This window comes from Ctenocephalides felis, unplaced genomic scaffold (assembly GCF_003426905.1).
Source record: "Ctenocephalides felis isolate EL2017-DRISC unplaced genomic scaffold, ASM342690v1 CF-g0.4_SCAFFOLD_01886, whole genome shotgun sequence".
NCBI lineage: Eukaryota > Metazoa > Arthropoda > Insecta > Siphonaptera > Pulicidae > Ctenocephalides > Ctenocephalides felis.
The window spans coordinates 100,486,892-100,508,597 of NW_020538040.1; the positions used below are offsets into that span (position 1 = coordinate 100,486,892).

Below are 21,706 nucleotides of genomic sequence, written 5' to 3' on the forward strand. Positions count from 1 at the left end.
GATGGACGCATCGTCTCATTCCAAACATCAAAGTCTGGCTAAGTCGCAAGCATGGAGAAGAAAATTATTATACTACGCAAATGCTATCTGAGCACGGCTGTTTTCGAGCCTACTTACATCGCTTCAAGCACGAAAGCTCGCCGGATTGCCTATATAGTTTGGGCGAAAACGAATATGCTGAGCATGTGTTCTTTGTGTGCCCGTGATTTGGTGCTCTATGAGGCGATGTGGAAGAGACATTGAGGCGAAGAATGACTCCAGGTAATGTCGTTGAAGTGATGCCGATAAGTGAAGCTGCTTGGAACGCCCCTAGACAGATTTGCGAGAGAGGTGTTAATTGACCTGCATTCTATGGAAAGAGAAAGGCCGAATGGGACTTCGCTCATTTAAAAGCTGAGTATAAGTTTAAGAACTATAACATTTATTATAACAAGTTAAGAATTATAACATTCTACATCCTTCCCCCGCAAAGTAATGCCTAACGGCAGTTTCCGTCGTGACCAGAGGCAAGGGCAAAGCGGAGGTTTTAGTCGGTATATTGTACCAGGGTATTGAGTCTGACATACCAAGACAAAACATCAGTCGCTATACAAAAAAACACATACTTATACACACACACATACATCCATTTTTTATAAGGTATGCCAAAATGTTCAGAAACTTCTGAAACGTTGAGATATATAAAAATTGACATTTTTTATTTTTTGCAATTACTATAACTTGCCCTACGGGAAGTTAAAATTGGTCGAAAAATATTTTTTTTAACACTTTATTACAAGAAAACGGCCCGGCCGTTCTTTACCTAAAAATAATCAGCACGATTCCCAATCAATATGTGTATATATAATATATATATATATATATATATATATATATATATATACATACAGGGCCGGTCCTGGGGTCCTTAGCGCCCGCATGCAACTTTTTTTCTAGCGCCCCCCCCCCTATTAATTTTCACCGTTTTAACAGTTTATCATTAAAATTATATAAATATTTACATATTTTTTAAAAATTAATTTTAAATTATTCTGGATTTTGTACACAAAAAATAGATTATAATTTAGAAGGGTATAAAATATATTGATTTCAAATTTATTTATTTCACATTTTAGTAATATTCAATATGTAGTAAATTGGTTAAGGATGTAAGTTCGACTACCATAGCAAAAGAATTAATATTTTTGTTAAAGTTGTAGAATTTTAGAAATGCATTTCAGAAATAGTATTTATTATTTTGATATAAAGATCTTGATATCAAAATAATAAATACTATTTCTGAAATGCATTTCTTAAATTCTATAATTTTAATTTAACAAAAATATTAAGTATTTCACTTATTAAATAAATTATATTTAATTTTTCTGGATTTAGTGCACAAAAAATTAGATATAATCTAAAAGCGTATAAAATATATTGATTTTAAATTTATTTAGAAAATCGAGGCGATTCGGGGGTTGATTATAATCAAGTATTTTGAAATTTTCAATTATTTTTAACGCATGTACAATGTTAATATTTAAACAAACTAGCATTTAATTTTCAAACATAACACTCGTATTTCGTGTTGAATTTTTTAAATTTTAATTTAATTTAATTTTTCATCATTTATAATATCCAAAATTGCGTCGTAAACTTCTCCTTATTGATATCGTAAGAGCCGTCATATTCAGAGTATCAGCTATTGTTGTTTGAAAGTTAAATTTTTAACGTATTTTAGAAGTATTGTTCAAAAATCAGTAAGAAATGCAAAGAAATTACACATTTCTTGAACAATATTGAAAAAAAAAACTTCTTATATTGGATATGTAATATTTCTGTATAGTTAATAATTATTAAATTTAGAGTATGGACACCACTAGGTATATATAAACAAGTCTTAAGATTTTCGTTCCAAAGTGAATTTTGCTTTCATTTTTCATATTTGTTCCACGCATGTCTTCAACATTCAAAGTTCAACAGATGCGAAACATTTGCAACAAAAGCAAAAGTTACAATTCAATGTCTCGGAATAAACATGTCATTTTCTAAGCACTGACTCCCCATTTTTTATAATTTGTTTATATTTTTTAACAAGTTCCGATTCAACTAAATAAGCTCGCAATTTTTCGTCAATAATGCCCAACAACTAATTTAATCTTTCGCAGGTTTGCGCTTATGGGATTGAACACTAGATAATTTCTTTTTCGATTCCACGGTAACTTCAAATAAAGAAAAAATTGAATAAGTAGATTAAGCAATAAACAGAGTTGTTATTTAATAATTTGCAAAATTATTAATCGGTTAATTCTTTCTACTGATATCACATTGCAAAATAAATATGCTTGTTGTGTCTCCGTATCCCTAGTTAAGTTGAATTATTTATTATAATTTATTAAGTATTCTAGATTTTAAATAAATAATTCTAGATTTTATATAAAAAAATATAAATATTATATTATAAGCCCCCTAAGGCTTGCGCCCGCATTTTTTGCATGCATCGCATGCAAGGTAGGACCGGCCCTGTATATATATATATATATATATATATATATATATATATATATCTTTCGAACAGTTTTTGAATTTTCACTTTTCTCCGATTCACAAATGAACGGCTTAGTTGATAAACGCTAGCCCTCATCGAGATACATCGAATGGCTTTTAAATTTTTGAAATCGGTCTAGCCGTTTTTGAGAAAACGTCGATTTGCGGTAAAAAATCTGTTCATACACACACATACTTCTTCCAAATTTGGTCTCATTCGATACAAAACGTCGAGAAAACATAAAATTAGCGAAATCATAATTTTTTTATGAAAACAAACTTCTCTTTCCGGAAGTTAATAACAGTAAATTGTGAGTATAATTTGTCAAACGCTTTAATTGCGGTGAGCTATCAACGCACTTGTACTTATAACAAATCACCCTGCTATTAGTATTTGCAGATCTTGACGTATCAGAGAGTTAATAACTTTACTTATATATGGTTAAGAAGGTTGGCAACTTTTGCCTTTGATCGATCACAACTTACGTTATGGAATCACTCAATATGAGAGCATACTTCAAAATAAAAAAACTATTGAAATCATCAGTGTGCACATAAATAAAAAACATTGGCAGCTGGATTAATGTCAAGATTTATGTCCAATACAAATGTTTGCAAATGAATTTCATACATCTCAGATTATATTTTGTTGTGTAACATTTCTTTGACCGCGACGACATCAGCACAATGAACAATAAAAAACGAACACTCAAAAAAGTACAAAAACCGCTACGAAAACCGCCCAATCTCACTTGCCCGAGAAATTCGCCAGAGTGTTACAAGAGCCAGATTGAAATAGAAATTTACTTTACAATAATTTCTGTCAATAACAAAATCTGACAATGTTCCGAAAATTTTGCATTTTAAATGTCTTTTTTATTACTATATTACTTATTGTTCTTCTAGGATAGATATAAAAATTACTGTATAATAAAAAAAGACATTTGGAATTCAAAGTTACATAGAATTCTCTTCTCAGTGTACTCAATGCATCGAAATAAAAACTTGTTTTGATGTTTGTGTATCTTTTTATTCAAATACAGATTTCTTTCATGTTTTTTTAAGTAACAAATAATTCTAAAATCATATATTTTGAATTAACTAAACTCGCAAAGATAAATTAGGGAGACAATAAAAACTACTTCGTCCTAATAAATAATATTCACTAATTATAAGTAGTAGTTTCTTTCCACAAGTCCTTTAACGTCATTCATTGCAACTTATATTAAATAAATAACATCGTTCACCTGCACTGAACCCCTCTAGGGGGCGCATCAATAATACTTATATACATGTGACGCAATCGAACTCAAAAATTTCATTTTACCCTTAAATACATGCGCACAATAATTTTGAAAATGATAAAATTATTTTTAGTAACTTCATGAAAAAATATACTAATGTATTTTTGCAATATTATAATTTACAGTTAAAACACAGTAATACCAAAAATTGATGTGCATAACACAGAAAAAATGTTTATCACATTAGCAATAACAGATTTCAATACAAAATAAACATTCCACTGTTAACAATTAAAATATAGCTAAACATTTGCACTTTAATCATTACATCTAATATATTAATTTTTAATTCTCAATCTAAAATCCAAAACTTTCTTTTTTATTGTTATTAATTTTTTCGTGCATACTAATCCTATTAATATTATTCACATGTTTGTGCATTTACATTCATTATAAATAAGCCTCGTCTCATCACATGAGGCCAATCTCAAAATTATATGGTAATGAGCAAAATCAAGTCATATATGACTTGAAAATGTTATTTTCTGCAAATCATATATGTATGTTTAGATAGATGTGAGTACTTAGTTTATTTTTTTCACTTTTCTTAATTTTTGCTCTTTTTTGTTTTGTTTTTTTAATAAAAGATTGATTTTTTACTTTTTAATAAACTACATTGTTTGCAATCTCTCCAAGCATCTCTAAAATATAGTAAAAGAAAATATAGATTCACTAATCTATTCTGAACACACACTATTTTTATTTTTGCGTAACCTCTAAAGATAACTTCGTATGAACAATTGTCCATTTTTTCAATATGATGTAATAAATGTAAGTAATAAGAAACGAAATTATCATTAGAAACTACGCAAAGACCAAACAACATTGTGCTAGAACAAAAAAGGACAAATATTGTTCAATATAATAATACACAACACACAAGCATATTATACGAGTATATATATATATATATATATATATATATATATATATATATATATGTGTGTGTGTGTGTGTGTGTGTGTGTTTTATATGTATGTAGATTCCGGATCAACATTTTGAAAATAAAACGACTAGAAATTTTATAATTTTTTCAGTTTTACTACATACTTCAAAAATGTATGTGTATTATAAAAATATGTAAATAAGCAAATGAAAATAAATAATGCTCTACATGAGATAAAAAAATAACACATATTTAAAATGCTAACTGAAATAAATACATAAATATGCAAAAAAAAAGTTACTTGCAATAAAAATAATTTGTGTTTAAACAAAAAAAAATAATATGCACTTACGTTATAAATAACAAATAAATATTTATAAATTGCTCGCTATAAATTTCTTTACTTATCAGACCCAACAAAACCAATAGCGTGGTTGTTCGCATCTGATAGCAGTGATTTTCTAATTTATTATTCTTTAATTCCTTTTTAGGGTTACAAGCTCATCGCTTCATTCAAATACTGAGAAAGTTCTTTGAGATGCTGTGCCTTGGATCCTGTGGCAGTTGAAGCAGAAACTGCACGGCCGACGTAGCTGCGAAGAAATAATTAATATAAGACTATGCAGAGAAAAAGATGCTATGACAATATGAATACATATACAACATAAGATTGACTAATATATTATGTTGCACATTACTCACAAAGCAATCCCACAGTAACAAATGAAATGACTTCAAAAGATAATATAAAAAGATTAAAATATGAAAAGATCTCTACAAAATAGTTTCATGTCTCTCACATTATTCAAATTCAAGCAAGACCAACAATCCAATGGGTGCCTTTCTTAGCTTTACTAGACAGCAAAATAATACATATTGCATAATCGAAGAATCATATAATAATATTATATATATATATATATATATATATATATATATATACACACACACACATATACATACATACATAGGTCTATTGTATAATTCAAAATTTGATGTTGACAATATGTATTAACAAAATCTAATAATCGGGCGTAACATCAATAAAACATATATTTTCCTAGAATTTATTCAGTGGAAACTAAAAATAATATTTAAAAAAGATAACAAATAAGATTAAAAAGTACTTTGCTAATCTTGCTGTTAAAAATAAAAAAATAATAATCCATGGTATGAGGATATAGTAATGCATTACACTATGCAATATCAACATTAAACTTGTATTCAACACAATATTTCACAATTGTACTAAAATTAAATAATTACATAATATACAGGTAATCCCTGCTCTAACACGGTTTATGAATTGATACCATCCCCCTTATAACACAATACTTTTAAAGCACGGTTTCGCTCTAACACGGTTTGAGAATTGAGCAAAACCCTAATAAAATCAAAAATGTAGTAAAATCTATGAAAAACAAACTTTATTTAATCTAAAATTAGTAAAATCACAATAGCTCAATAAATGTGATGAAACTAATGCAAAAAGTAACTAATTTGATACTATTATTCGAGCGCGTACGTTCTATAGAAAAAAAATTCTAGACTTAGCCAAACAATTAGCCAATTAGTCTTAAACAAAGATCCTTTGAATAAAATAAACAAAATTTTAAAAAAGATAACTTTGTATGTGGTAAATATATAAATATCTTTTCGCTAAAAGTAAGTAATCGCAAATATAATTGTTTTTGAAAAAAAAACTGCACGGATCTGGAGGTAGTACAGAAAGCTGCTCGGAGTATAAGGATATCTTGCAAAAAAAGGATAGCACTTACCATTTAATTGTGACGAAAAATATCATATAATTGATGTAATGTATATCACTTCTTAAAAAAAATTAATATAACAATATGTATTATAAAATCATGATATGTAGTAGCATGTTTTTTTAAATTCTTGAAATGTAACCCCTCTTTCTGTACTAGATGTCTGCCCCGTATAACACGATAACACACACATAACACGCTTCTTTTATGAAACGTAACTAACGTGGTATGCGGGGGTTACCTGTATTATATATTTACCATACATTATAGAACTATTTTCTTGGAAAAAACTATTTTATAAATCAGGACCCCGACCAAAACCTAGAAATGTTATCTATCAAATTAATTGCCTTGATTGTAATTTAATTTATATAGGAGTAACAAGCCAGTATTTAATTACACGATTACAACATAAAAATAAATCAAAAATCCTGGACAATTTGAAACTATGCACATACCATATTTTTTAAAACACAACATAAACTTTTTTAACCAGATTGTACTACATTTTGTACAACTGTATGAATCATACATCCAATAAAATATTTGCTTCAATTAAAGAAATCATGGTGCTCTAAGCATAAGCAAGCGCAAGACCAAGTATTGTCTTGAAAAAAAAAAATGAAAGATATATATCATAGCAGCAAATGAGAAAAAGTGAATTTGTACTCATCTGTACTCCACTGATTACAATTATAAAAATAGTGTAAATTCTTGAAAATCAATACTAAATGTAATCAAATATGGCTTGAGAGTGAATCCAACAAAATTGACACTCTTTGTTGGACACTTGTATGATCCAGTTCTTCGAATATAAACCATAAAACTAGATATGACACAATCTATAGAGATTTTTTTTCAGTGTTTCATCTTAAATCATACACCCTAATTGTTTTTGTTTCGTCATTCATTTAAATTCAGTTTAAAGTTCAGATTAATGAGCTGAACAAGTGGAATCAACCAAAAATAATATACAATATACATTAAATAATTTTAAAAGCACAAGGCATATACAATAAATATGAATATTTTATTTGATTATGTAGATTTAGATAGATAGATAGAATTGTTTATATAGATATTATTTACAATCATTAGTAACACATTTGCTAACTTGAACATGTGAGCAAGAACATTATGTATAACCAATATTAATTACTGCTGATCCCATAATTTTTTGTTGCCATGAAATAACATTTGTACTATGAATAAAGCAGAAAAAACATTCAATAATACACGACCGGCCCTCACCTAATAATTCGCGTTCTTTCCGCGCCTGAATCTAACGTTTTGGCTTTTTCGTCCTTTACAGCGTTTTTCGAACCAAACAGACCGCCCAACCAGCCTCCTGACTTTTCATTGCTTTTTATATTTACGTTGTCGCTCGAATGACTGTAATATTACGTATTTATCATGAGAAGACAAGTAGTAACCTGCTTAGAAATGATTAACAATGACACTAACATAACGCAAAAAATATATCAACCCCACTAATTCAAATTACTAATTTGAAAGTATGCTAAAGTGTGTTTCAGTTCCATTATTGAAAATTCAATGGCAATGCAGCTCGCATAAATTTGATTGATTGGGTTTACAAATATCATCATTATTTTATACGTAATTTAACAAATAGCTAAGGCTGGTTGTGCTGCTGTGCGCAAGTTTGCTATCTTTCAAACAATAACATATGCGAAATATGGCAATACTCAGTAGTCATTAACAATGAGAATAGAAATAGGATTCAAATGTTTTATTCTTAATTACGAATTTTGATTACTCTGATTCATATATTCAATACTCAGTGTATAAAATTCAAACAAATGCATGGTGTGTGTATAGTGCCAAAACGATTATTAAATAAACCAAAAACACTTACTAACCTGATTGGTCTACCACCATTTAGACACGTGCTAAATCTGGGTTGTACATATGTCCAGGCACCCATGTTCTTTTGCTCTTCTTGAGCCCATACAAGATTTGCATTAGGATATTTCGCACATTCTTTCTTTATCAAATCATATGGGAAAGGAGAAATCTATAATAAAATATAAAATACTCATGTAATGTGCTTACTTTTCAGAAAACATGCCAACAGTATACTTATGACATTTCTATGATCATTTAATAATCCTTGTTAATAATTTTCTTACTTGCTCTACTCTAGCAATTGCAATAGAATTATCCAATTTCTTTTCACGGCGCGCATTGGTCAAGTCGTAGTAGATTTTACCAGAGCAGAAAATTAACTTCTTGACAGAGCTGGGATCTGATGCTGCTGGTCCTTCTTCTGGAATCATTCTAAAAAATGATGTATTAAAATGCAAACTAAATTCTTTAACTGGTAACTAACTAAAAATATATAGATTTAGAAAATTTCAATTTTTAAAATTCAAATCATTTATTATTCTACCTGATAAATTCAGTGTTCTCTGTCATTTGATCAAAAGAACTCTTAGCTTCTGGATGTCTCAACAACGATTTTGGAGTCATAATGATCAATGGCTTACGGAAAGGTAAAGCAATTTGTCTACGTAAAATATGAAAATAATTAGCAGGTGTTGTGCAGTTGGCTACAATCCAGTTGATATCATGCAATTGTCGAACAGCAAATTCTTCGCATTCTGGAGGGAAATAATCGGGATCATCTGAAGAGAGCTGAAGAAATCTTTCCAAACGTCCAGAAGAATGTTCAGGTCCCTTAGAAAAATTTACAATGAGAAATAGTAAATAAAACAAAAATTCAGAAATATTCCTTTGATAGTTTCAAAGTACTAAATTTTTTGATATATAAAATAATATAAAATAAAATAATATAATAAAATAATAGTACATATTATTAAATATAATCTTGTCTATATTGAACTCACCATTCCCTCCATACCATGGGGTTGAAGCATAACTAATCCAGATTGACGTACCCACTTAGTCTGTCCAGAACAGATAAACTGATCTATAATGCATTGTGCAGTGTTATTGAAGTCACCGAATTGAGCTTCCCACATAACCAATGCATTGGGATTTGTCATTGAATATCCTACTTCAAAACCTAGCACACCTAAAAAAAAAATTATAATCGATGAATTCCTTGAATCGATAAATTGTAAAATAAAAATAAAATAAAATAATCAATAAGCACTACAAAAAAATACTAGCGGTTCCCAATCACGCGTTTTATTTATATACATATAAATAAAAATCTAAACAAAATGTGATTCTAATCAAGATGGATAATAACGCACATATATTATGCGATTGATTGTTAAGCTATATCCCATTCAGTAACACAAAATAAGCTTATAAAAATATCAGCATTAATTATACTGTAAAAACCATAAAACATCAAAACACCACATAACATATATCAAACCAACTATCAAAACTTTTTTTCAAAGCAATCGTACTGCTTTAACTGCATAGAGACAAAATATAGAAGCGCGTAAGCACCGCGTCGCCGTCTAACGGATAAACATTGGTAAGGAATTTACACATGTGATATAGACATGTGAAAAATGTAAACAAAATTTATACTTATTGTTAAAATCTCTATAAAGTATCTGATAATTTGATGTGCATATGTCTAATGATCATTTTTGACCGGCAAATGGCATTCTTTTTTACTTTTTTTTACTAGATCTCCAAAACCGCTAGACCTGCCTTCATGAAAATTTGATCAGTCTTCATCTTGTTAATACAAGTAAAATGTTTTTTTGAATTATTAAAATTGGACGCTCCGTTCTCTTGTGTTACCGTTTTTGGAACTTTTTGCCCCATATCTTCGGAACGGCTAGACCTGCCTTCGCTAAAAACTTTGGTCTCCTTATCAATACGAATCATATGTTTTTTAAATTATTCAAATCGGTTGACTCGTGTTCCTGAAATCGTCGACGAATATCCGCACACACACACATACACACACACATACATCCATTTTTTCTTAGGTATGGCAAAATGTTCAGAAGGTTTCGAAACATGTCGTCAACATGTTGACATTTCTGCCTCGGGAATGTACGCATAAACTATTTTTTCCGTGCAAAATATATTATATTCAACAAATATTTTGCTATGCTCTGTTCAACAAAAACAAAAAAACAAGTTAATGTATATATGATAGTGCAAAATTATGTGCCATACGCTAGTTACTGATTTAAAACCTTATTTATATCCACTGATGATGACATAAAATCCTATGTCAAAACGTTTGGAAAAATTAAAGATTAACTTCTAAATCTTTCCCTTTTATTTGATGTATGCCCTTGAAGAACTTACTCATATATATATATATATATATATATATATATATATATATATATATATATATAGATATACATACCAAATTCAGAAAGTGAACTGTTGCAAACCGAGTATGGAGCTTGATCAGGGTACAAGTGAGACAATGGGCGGTAAGTTGCCTTATCAACGGTTTGATGATGAAGAACATGATGTCTATAAAATATAACATCATAATTGTTACAATTTTTAAATAACATCGTATTTTATAATATGCAAAGAATATATTTTAACCTGTGCGAAAATGTGCCTCTTTCTACATCCTGGCCACTGAGACGCACATGAATACCTTCCTTCAATAAAGAACCAAAGGCCATTGCTTCACCCAAAGCCCAGTCAGCTTGCCTTGCATTAACCATTTCCATACGAGCTTTCAATATTCTGGCAATACCTATTAAATAAACAATAATAATAATTACAAAATAAAAAAATATATTAATAGTGACAATTTGTGATAACAAATACCTTTGTGTATAACGAACTCAGCAGCATTTGGTGGTGGAGAAGAGAAACGTTTTCCAATATGTACCAAAGTATCTTCAATAACACCAGTGGGAGCAACCTAAAACATTTAACAAGTTTTAACATATTTATTAATACTGAAAGTTTATCAAGCGGTAATAGCTAAAGTTATCAAACAGTTTCATTTGACTTAAGGAGGGAAGTCCATATAACATTTTCAAAAAATTGATTTTTTTTTTCTTCGATAATCTGCCAGTATAGTATGTTGGCATATATTGACGAGTCGACAAAAAAAAATCTCTTATATTAACAAAGTTATAGCTAACATAACGGGGCTAATGCCGGAGTGCGCATTGTCAAGCCATCAAGCGTATTGTTAAATTTCAAGTGAAAGGGTCTCTTCCATTATAATAACTAGAAATACTTCTTTTGTCCTACTACTATGTACCTTATCACATGTGTAATATTGGTATACGAACAAAAGTTAGTCGAGAAATATAGTTAGTTAGCTGGAAAATTCGTAGTGTTCAGTTTATTTTAATACGTAAAAATGCCGAATTATCTAAAAGGTAAGGTAATATTGCACAAAATAACACTAAAAAAGACGTTATCAGGGCAATCAGTTTACTGATAAAGCAGGTGAAAAAATTGACGCCAGTACAAGTCATAATGAAAATGCCAGTGGTCAAGATCCTCTAGACGTAGATTTAACTCCATTACTTGGTAAAGAAATGAAACAGCATCTTTCACCAATTTATGAAGACTTGTCCAAAGATGATTTACTTGAACGATGCCTTGGTGATAATACGCAAAACGCAAATGAAAATTTCAACGCGACAGTGTGGCGACTATCACCAAAACACCCACTTTGTGGACAAAGGGTAGTTGAAATTTCACCGTATATTGCAGCTAGGATATTTAATAAAGGTTTGAGTTCAATATTAAGAATAATGAACCTTCTGAATTTGACTGTTGGTACTTATGCTAAAGCATATGCTGATAATACTGATGAGGCGCGAATAACTTGACAGGATCGTAGGAGCCTTTCACAAATAAAAGATGCTCATACAGCTCGCAAACAACAACAACTTACAGAAAATCAGCTTTGTGAAGATATGAAAAGACTATTTAATGGACCTGGAAATGCAGATTAATCGGTAAGTAACTATAACTGGTCATTTTCCTTTACTAAATCTTTAAACGCGATTATCTCGAAACTGTGTTTTCAAAAACTGCTCGTGTTGTAGCTCAAAAAGTTATGTATCGATTTGTCTGAAATTTGGTGAGGCCTTTCTCTATATTACTATCGGAAGGATAAACCTAAGTCTTTAGATCTTTCGCGTTGATAAAGTATTTTCTGGGATCCAAAATGTCAAAAAAATAGCCCCGAAATCAGATTTTTTTTTTCAAAGGCTTGTTTTTCATTGAATTTTATACTTTTTTTAAATTTTATAGGCTTATCCTTTCCATTAATATGTTCTCAAAAGAAAACATTAAAAAAAAAAAATTTCAGATCGATGGTTGATGAGTGAGAAATGGAGCAGTTTTGGACCTCGCGCCGGAGGCAGTCCACAAAAATTATCCCGAGCCGCCATTTTGAAAAAAAAATTAAAAAAAAATATTTTTTTGTACTCTAAAAGGGTTAAATAAAGTTGTGTTAAAGTTTAAAAACAATAAAATATTTCCATCACGTTTAAAAATACGTTTAAATTATGACCTTTTTTTATGCGTCCCCCTTTAATACTTGCCTTAAGTGGATCTTTGCCTTCAAAGAAACCAGACCATGGAGAATCTAGCCAATCCTTATATTTTATATGGGTTTCTTTTTTAGCATTATTATATTCTTCCTCGCAAATGTTATCATATTTAGCGGCAACATCTTTTACTTCTTCTGCAGTAACTGTGCCTTCAGCTACTAGTTTTTCTGCATATTTATCCAAACCTAAATAATTTAAAAAAAAACGAATTCATTTGTTGGTATAAACATTCGTGAATGACAGTATAAAAAAGAACAACTGCTTTAAAGGCAAAACAATAAACTGCACTTTTCATTATTTACAGAAAAATCTTACATGGTTTAGTCTGTCGAATTTTCGTGTACATCAGGGGCTGGGTAAACATAGGTTCGTCAATTTCGTTGTGTCCATTCCTCCTGTAGCATACAATATCAATAACGACGTCCTTGTGGAAAGTGGCACGCCACTCAGCTGCAATATTGCATACATGCATTACACTCTCAGGGTCATCGCCATTCACATGGAAGATCGGTGCGTTTACAACCCGAGCCACGTCTAAAAAATAATAAAAATACAAGTTCAATTCACAAACCTCTACAAATCGAACTATATTCCGTTTATTAAAAATTGAAGTTTTGACATATTTAGATAAAAAAGTAAAAATCAATTAACACTTCACCTGTACAGTAAGGTGACGAACGCGAGTACCTCGGATCTGTTGTGAAACCAACTTGATTATTTGCTACAATGTGAATGGTTCCATGTGTAGTGTAAGCTGGTAGATCTGATAAGTGCATAGTTTCAAACACTACACCTTGACCACAGAAAGCAGCATCACCATGAAGCAAAATAGACATCACCTAATAAAGCAGCCATTTAAATTTAAGTTAGAGATAAGTAACACATGAAAATTATTTTAGCAAATCCCACCTTCTTTCCTTCACTGTCACCTCTATAGAATTGTTCGGCCCTGGTCTTTCCTTGGACAACTGGATCTACAGCCTCCAAGTGAGATGGGTTTGCTACTACAGCCAACCTAATATTTTTATTCGTTACACGATTCAAACGTTCGATGTATGTTCCCAAATGGTATTTGACATCACCAGAACCCTATAAAAATATTGAATTTAGTCACTTGTAAAATTAATAAGGTAGAATAAATTTAATTCATACATTGAAAAATAGATTTATTCGCCAATAATCTAACAAAAAATCTTACATCATCTTCAGCTTCCAATCCAGCAAATTGTGTGAAAATTTGGTGAAGAGGCTTGCGACAGACATTAGCTAGAACGTTTAAACGACCTCTGTGAGGCATACCCATAACAATAGACTCGACTCCCAATCTCGTAGACACATCAATCACTTGTTTCATGGCCGGTATCAAAATTTCGCAACCTTCAAGACCAAATCTCTTCTCTGATGACCATTTCTTGGCTAAGAAAGCTTCAAATCTGTAAATTTTTAAATGACAAACACACATCATTCAATAAAAAAAAAGCTCATTGCAATTTAATTTACCCGGTAGCTCTAGTCAAACGAGCCAATATTAGTCTCTTTTGTTCGGGTGTGAATTTCAACACGTCAGGTTGTTCCAATTTTTGTCTTATCCAATTACATTGTTCCAATGAATTGATAAACATGAACTCTGCCCCAATGTGTCTACAATATGCGTTCTCTAGACGATTTAAGATTTCCCTGAAAATTAGTTTGGAATATATTTAGACATATATTTACAATAAATGCTTGATATATTGAACTTCGGTAGCTTCTATGGAATAAATAAAAAAAAATTAAAGCAAGTATTTGATACATACCTAAGAGGGAGAGCCTTTTCTTTTTCTCTGCCAATAAAAGTGGTGGATGGTAATTTAAATACTCTATCCATATCAACGTCCTCTGTGAAATTAATTAGCATTAGCAAATGTGTAAATACAATATGGGTAAATAATTTATTGTATTGATTGAACATCTACAAATTGATCTGAAAAGGATTTTAAAATGAGCTAATGCAACATATCAAGGGTAAGTAAAAAAAATAAATCCAAAACCAAACTAAAATACTACGTGAAAAATCGTAACGAAAAAATCAAGCGCTTAGCGATTGTTTTTGCATGATTAATTAGACACAACGTAACATTAGGTAAAACATTTTCTTGTAAATTTTGATCGAACTGAAACCACAAATTTATTTATTTCTATATATATATATATATATATATATATATACATACATACATATTGCAATAAATCAATAAAACCAATAATTAAAACAAGACTATGAGTTTATTACCCAATGCCTTATCACATGTCCAAATCTCAATCCATATTATTTACTGACACCAAAATAAACTACTTACCACAATAGTACGGTAAAATTATTTGAGTAACAAAAAAACGTTAATTCAAGCAGTTTGGCACAAAATCAATGCATAATAAAAACAATTGTGTGAAAACTGGCAAATCCCAAACATAATTAAAGCAAAATAATACTTGCAGCATTTAATCTCCGAATATCGCCTACGACATAAATTCAAAATGAATTACGACAGTAAGATATTTAGATTCAGTCTCAAATTCCTCATAAATTGCTACATTTTAAATAATAAAATGTTACATGAAAACATTTTCCGAATACTTACCAAAATTGTAATGACTATATAACAATTCTTGAGGCGTTCTATCATCAAGATCTGCACTTGAAATCCCCAATGGATCCAATTTTGCGATATGATGTCCACGGATCTATGTTAAAATATCACCAAAGCACTCAAACTATTGTACATGTATACACATCAAAAAAACATGTTAATCGTAATGCATCAGAAAAGGTATTATGTACAAAAATTCATCTAACGAGTAAGAAAAACAAATCTACACTGCTTGCAATGTTAGCAAATTGTTGCACATTCAAGATTTAGAACTGAACATAAACGTTGCAATCAACATTACGCAGATTTTTGGCACAAAATTATTAGATTATCAACAAAATTATTAACTATATTGATTGTACTAGTTGCATAATTTTATTATAAGCATATTAATGCTATACTTTAATATTCATTTGTTTATATATAATAAAAAAAATATACTCATACACAATTTGACTTTGATTAACTATAAAATTATCAAATATCAGTAGCAAAAATCAACCTTCGTCCTGTTTAATTTAATTGAAACTCTCAGAAATTCTGCAAAAATCAGAAAGCGTAGACTTTTATATGTTCTATATAAAAGTGACGTTTGAATTATACCAAAAATTATTATGGTTGATTTTAATATTATAAACGTATACAGCAAAACATGCAAACAACCAAATCACTTTAACAAACAATTGAAATGAAGTGAGAAACCATATCTAATCCATATATATATATATATATATATATATATATATATATATATATATATATATAAATATATATATACTAAATGACAGCAGTATTAGAAATAGACAAAAGCTTTGAATGCAGCACGATATGCTTCCAAACTATCCAATTAACAAACATTCCACAACCTCATGCCATTCATAATAAATCAAATGTCAACGCCATTTAACCAATATTTACCGAAGAAGTTGAAGAATTATTTTGGTTAGTCAGGACAATGGACTGTTAAAAACACTCTTTTAAAATCCTTTTAGAATCGGTTGCAAGTAAATTGATCGATCTTCGATGATGTTAGGTAATAAATGGTTTGTATAAATTTCGGTGGTCTCTACTGAAAAAACAAGAACGCGAATGAAGCGAAGATAATTATTGCAAGAAATGCAAAAAAAATCAAAATTCTTTAAGTAAATAAAAAAAGACTCAATGCATTAACTATTAGGAAAAAAAGGTACAAGTTTCAGTCACTTTCAATATTTATTGTCTCAATATATTATTTACATTCCAAAACAATGATGTTTTGACCATCTGAAAGTCATAAATAATGAAGTCATTGATCAATTTAATAAAACAAAGATTCCAGAAAACGCGCCAGTAAATCAATCAGTAGCGAAAATCACCGCATCCTTATACCAAACCATAATATTATCGTCATCTTGAACGCCGGTGTGCGTCAAACTGATTCTTAGTAATGAATTATCCAAATTTACATCATCGAGTCGACGTTACTTTTGCAAATCAGTCTGTAATAGTAATACTTAACGCGTACCAAGCAGATATTGCCTAACGACGTTTTCCGATTGCGAAGCTTTGGTTCCGGTGTATTTTCCGTGAAGATCGGCATACATGATGCCCAGTGGATCGAGTTCAGCTACTAAATGTCCTCTGACCTGAATTTATTTTGTTATTTTTGTGTTGTTTAGTAGGATTTAAATATATATCGTAGAAATATCATATTAGTCGCTTACAAAACAGAAAGTTTTAAAATAACGATGAGATAGATAATTAAGTTAATATAAAGGTAGAGTACGTTAGTAAATATATACCACCACGCAAATCATTAATATATATATATATATATATATATATATATATATACATATATACGTTAAGTGATATAAATGTAATGAGTTCACATTCAAAACAAGTAAAAACATTAAATACACGTTTTTGAATAAATAGTGTATAGGGATATTAAGATTAAGTAAATTATTCATTAATTAATAATCAAAAAGCAATTCATATTTTGCGTTCTGACTTTATACAATACAATCATACGAAAAACGTGCACAAACAATCAATCGTTTTAGTAAGTTACAAATATTGAAAAGTACATGCATTTTGCACAAATATTCGAAATTTTGGAGGAGGTGAGTCCAACTGCACTTTGGCGGATTAAAAATTAAAAAAAACAGTGTAATAAAATTCATTCTGTGTTTTAATCTACATATATGCTGTAAGTTTCGAAGCTTCCGCAAGAGTGTAACCGCAGTCACCAATCCGTAACTTTAACTTTTGGTCTCAAATTATATATATATATATATATATATATATATATATATATATATATATATAATAACCGCATTTATGAAAATAAAAATGACGAAACAACATTAAATTCAATAGGCCGACTAAGGAAGCACATAGCGTGAAATATATACGATAATATTATTCTATATACATGTAAAGTTCAAATTTAATACATTCAAATAAAAATGAAAGGGGCCTTGTTCTAGAGGTAGTTCACGTAAAAGCCTTGTTCTAAAGGGTCTTTCTGTTGCAAAAAGTGTACTACTCTCAAATCTCATTCAACGAACAGTTATAAGCAGATAAAATTTAGATAATTTGAATTTTAATACATGCTAAGGTTCAAGCGCTGAGATTCATGCAACGCAACAATCTCAAACAAAAAATCATATTTAAAACACAGCTTGAATTCTGATAAAAATGTAATCTCGTTATATATATATATATATATATATATATATATATATATATATATATGTGTGTGTGTGTGTGTGTATATATAGTTTTAATTAAAATAATAATTTAAACTATCGGTAATAAACACCATGCTAAATTTGCCAAAACGCATTCTAAACAAAAACAGTAGAAATGACATTACAAAAAATACAAAATAAGATTAAAATATTAATAGAAAAATTAATATCATTTTTTATTATTCTCGATCCGCGCAAACCATATGTCAAATAAATATTTGATGTTAAATAAAGCATATACAACAAATAAATTCTTGTGATTATTGTATCATTAATAAATAAATTAAGTTACCCAAATAACAATAATCATTATACAAATTTCGCATAAGATTTAGGTTTTTATAAATAAAATTTAAAAAATCATTTAGAATCGTTAATTTAAGATCATACCTGATAGCTTCTAATAATAGCTTGAACAGCAAGATGATCGTCGATCAGTTTTTCGTCGACAATGCCTCCTAGAGAATGTCCAGCACCAGCTAGGGCGGGCACCATGCTGGACGCAGGATAATGATTCTTCGGCAAAGGGGCTAAAGATGGAGGAGCCACGTAACCACTTCCACCAGAGGCTGAAGAGTTGCGGAAGTAGGAGTCCCATGACTGAAAATGCACAGTATACATAATAAATAAATTTGTATATATATACCATGGATCTGACTTCTATTACTATTTATTACATTATATATACAAATAAACTAGATTTTCTACAAATTATGTTTTCTGTATTCAGATGAGTAATAAATAATCTAAAATTGAATAAAAAGCAACTTGAAATGAAAATATCGAGCTAAAACCAAGATCTGTAATTTTCTATAATAAAAATATACTGCGCAAAATGTTGTATAATAACATCACTCTTAATCCGCAGTCCATAAGTCGCGCTTCTTATCAGAACACACCTCAATTTAATTAAAATAAGTATTGCGGCTATCATTGTACATCTCAGGATTATTTAAAAAGTAACAAAACGCATTTAATAATTAACATAACAACTATACATATTTACATTATTGTGATTATTTGCTTATCTATATCATAGATAAGAAACTTTATAAAAGCATATAAATTTCAAGTATTGTCTCATTACATTATTGGTATGAGTAAATTCGATCTTTCAAAACCACAAAAAAGATGTAATAATAATTATTGCTAAGTTTATACGCCTGCAGAAATCTTTGTCGTCAATTTAACATTCTTGTTAAATTGCAAATTACACAATGTCCCCGTCAAATTTTGAATAATTTAGTTTCTATAATACTTCTGTACATGCTGATTTTGATACTGTATAATATTTAGCTAGCTAACTGTCCACAACTATAATTAGTCGGTTTCTAACCCTTTCGCTACGGTAGTGCTATCTGCGGCGTGACGCTGCTGTACGGAACAGAAACTATTGAACGGACAAGTACAACGATATATTTTAAAATATTTTAAAACTATCATTATAAATAAAAATGTGTTAAAACTTAGATAATTACGCTTCTAATGAACTAGAAATTATAATAATAAAGACTAGAATTCCCAACTGTTTAACTCATAGGGATAAATCATGAAGCAAAGGCAGAAATAACATGACGTCCAGAGACGACACCCCGTACACACAGCACATCATGTGGATGTCGTCTAGGGACGACACCCGTACACACAGCACTTATATAATTTACATTATATAATATAATACAAAGTTTCTATTTATTTTCTAATTGCTCTTAATTGAGTCTCTGTATCTGTATCTAATAACATTTAAAAAAACTAATTAAATAATAAAATCTTTATATGTGAAAATAAGCATAAAAAACGAATAATTATTTTCAAAGTTATGTAATCCTGGCCAACTATTATTTCTTTGTTCTACATCTGCTAAATTGCATAAAAAAATCAGTCAAAAACTGCCTTTAATCACTTTCAATTTTCTGTTAAATATATTGTTCGAACGTTTATAGATTCCATTTGGGCAGTTACCAAATACTTTATTTCACTGGTAAACTAACCACATGAACACTTTTGGGATCTTGTAACCAGGCGTTGTACATATCCTCAACATAACTTCCGCTCGTTCCACTCAAAAAACTCTCCTGGGAAGCTGGTACATTGTATTTCCGAGCTGGTGCTCCAACGCTGGCCACCATTCCTGAGCACTGAAAAATTAATTAAAAAGATAATTATTTACAACAAACGGTAAATTTTTTTTTCCGTTTTATTTATAAATTCAATTAAATCAAACTTTTATGCTTTAATTTTTATTTTATTTAGACATTATACTTTAAATTTTAAATATTTAAAAAAACAATTTTTAATAATTATTATGATGAAATAATTTGCATACAATGCGGATATTTTTAAATTAATATAAAGTGATATATATATATATATATATATATATATATATAAAATGAAACCTATCCTTGAAAACGCAAAAAGAATTAAATTAACAAAAATATCACTATTAATTTTCTGCAACATTTGAAAGTTTAAAGCAATTTCCAAAAGACATAGCGCGTAGATTCCAGTGTCGTTAAAATTACATGACATATTTTTTTCATTCCATAGTCAATTTTTTTTATTACAAAGTTATTTTATATACCTCTTTCTTTTTTGAAAAATTTGCGAATTTCTCGGTAGTTTTGCCGTTTAAAGTAAAGATTATATATAAAATAGTAAACAATACTTGTAGTAAATAACTAGTAGTACATTTCGCTGCTTAATTATTTGTTCCCTCAGGGAAAGGGTTAATAAGAGATGCTTAAAGCAAATGTATGGCGTGGGGGTTTAAAAAGTTATAATAATAATCCAGTAAGTTTGTGAAACAATTAAGTAATAGTTAAATACTATTTATTTAAAATTCGGCGCATTCGGCTGAAATATTATTATTCAATAATTCCCTTCTATTGACTATTATTCATTAATTCATTTCTAATAGTTCACATATTCTTTATTTATAACTCTTGATTTTCAAATTTTATGAAAACATCAAAAGCACCTACCCTTGAAAGCGTTTTTCACATTTATCATTATTTTTGACATAATACGCCTGAAATAAAATTAAAACCGCCTCAAAAATGCGAGAATCAAAACACATAAACAAATTTCGTAAATATATAGAAAAGACAATTCGTAAATAGTTAATTGAATCATTATGGCTTTTTATTTTTTTAGTTTTTTATTTTTTTTTATTTAGAGTTATGAATATAATTTTCAATTGTTTTAAATTCGCGATTAAACATAAAATAGTTAATTTGATTGTACATAAATAATTTTTTTAATTGAATTGCAGTCAAAATGTATTCTAACTCTATATCTATTTATCATTTGAATATGTCGTATTAAATAAAGCAAAATTAAAATGTTTA

At 29.4% G+C, this 21,706-nt stretch overlaps 1 protein-coding gene across 3 annotated transcripts in view; it reads right to left on the bottom strand.

The window, feature by feature from the left end:
• Nucleotides 1-5,030: 5,030 nt before the first annotated feature.
• The window catches only part of LOC113378356 (2-oxoglutarate dehydrogenase-like, mitochondrial), a 42,744-nt gene continuing 26,068 nt past the window's right edge, over nt 5,031-21,706 (bottom strand). The window contains exons 3-21 of one of the 3 annotated variants that reach the window (XM_026618893.1): nt 20,348-20,494; nt 18,747-18,956; nt 15,613-15,715; nt 14,788-14,869; nt 14,492-14,668; nt 14,190-14,424; nt 13,901-14,080; nt 13,650-13,830; nt 13,307-13,525; nt 12,983-13,176; nt 11,238-11,334; nt 11,007-11,163; nt 10,816-10,928; nt 9,353-9,540; nt 8,896-9,182; nt 8,636-8,783; nt 8,366-8,520; nt 7,737-7,877; nt 5,031-5,309 (exon numbers count right to left, since the gene is read on the bottom strand). In XM_026618893.1, the coding sequence (XP_026474678.1) occupies nt 5,210-5,309; nt 7,737-7,877; nt 8,366-8,520; nt 8,636-8,783; nt 8,896-9,182; nt 9,353-9,540; nt 10,816-10,928; nt 11,007-11,163; nt 11,238-11,334; nt 12,983-13,176; nt 13,307-13,525; nt 13,650-13,830; nt 13,901-14,080; nt 14,190-14,424; nt 14,492-14,668; nt 14,788-14,869; nt 15,613-15,715; nt 18,747-18,956; nt 20,348-20,494 (3,114 nt within the window). In that variant the 3' untranslated portion in view covers nt 5,031-5,209. Of the gene's footprint in view, nt 5,310-7,736; nt 7,878-8,365; nt 8,521-8,635; nt 8,784-8,895; nt 9,183-9,352; nt 9,541-10,815; nt 10,929-11,006; nt 11,164-11,237; nt 11,335-12,982; nt 13,177-13,306; nt 13,526-13,649; nt 13,831-13,900; nt 14,081-14,189; nt 14,425-14,491; nt 14,669-14,787; nt 14,870-15,612; nt 15,716-17,125; nt 17,247-18,746; nt 18,957-20,347; nt 20,495-21,706 lie in introns of all 3 variants that reach the window. The other 2 variants (XM_026618892.1, XM_026618894.1) reach the window with 2 other exon arrangements.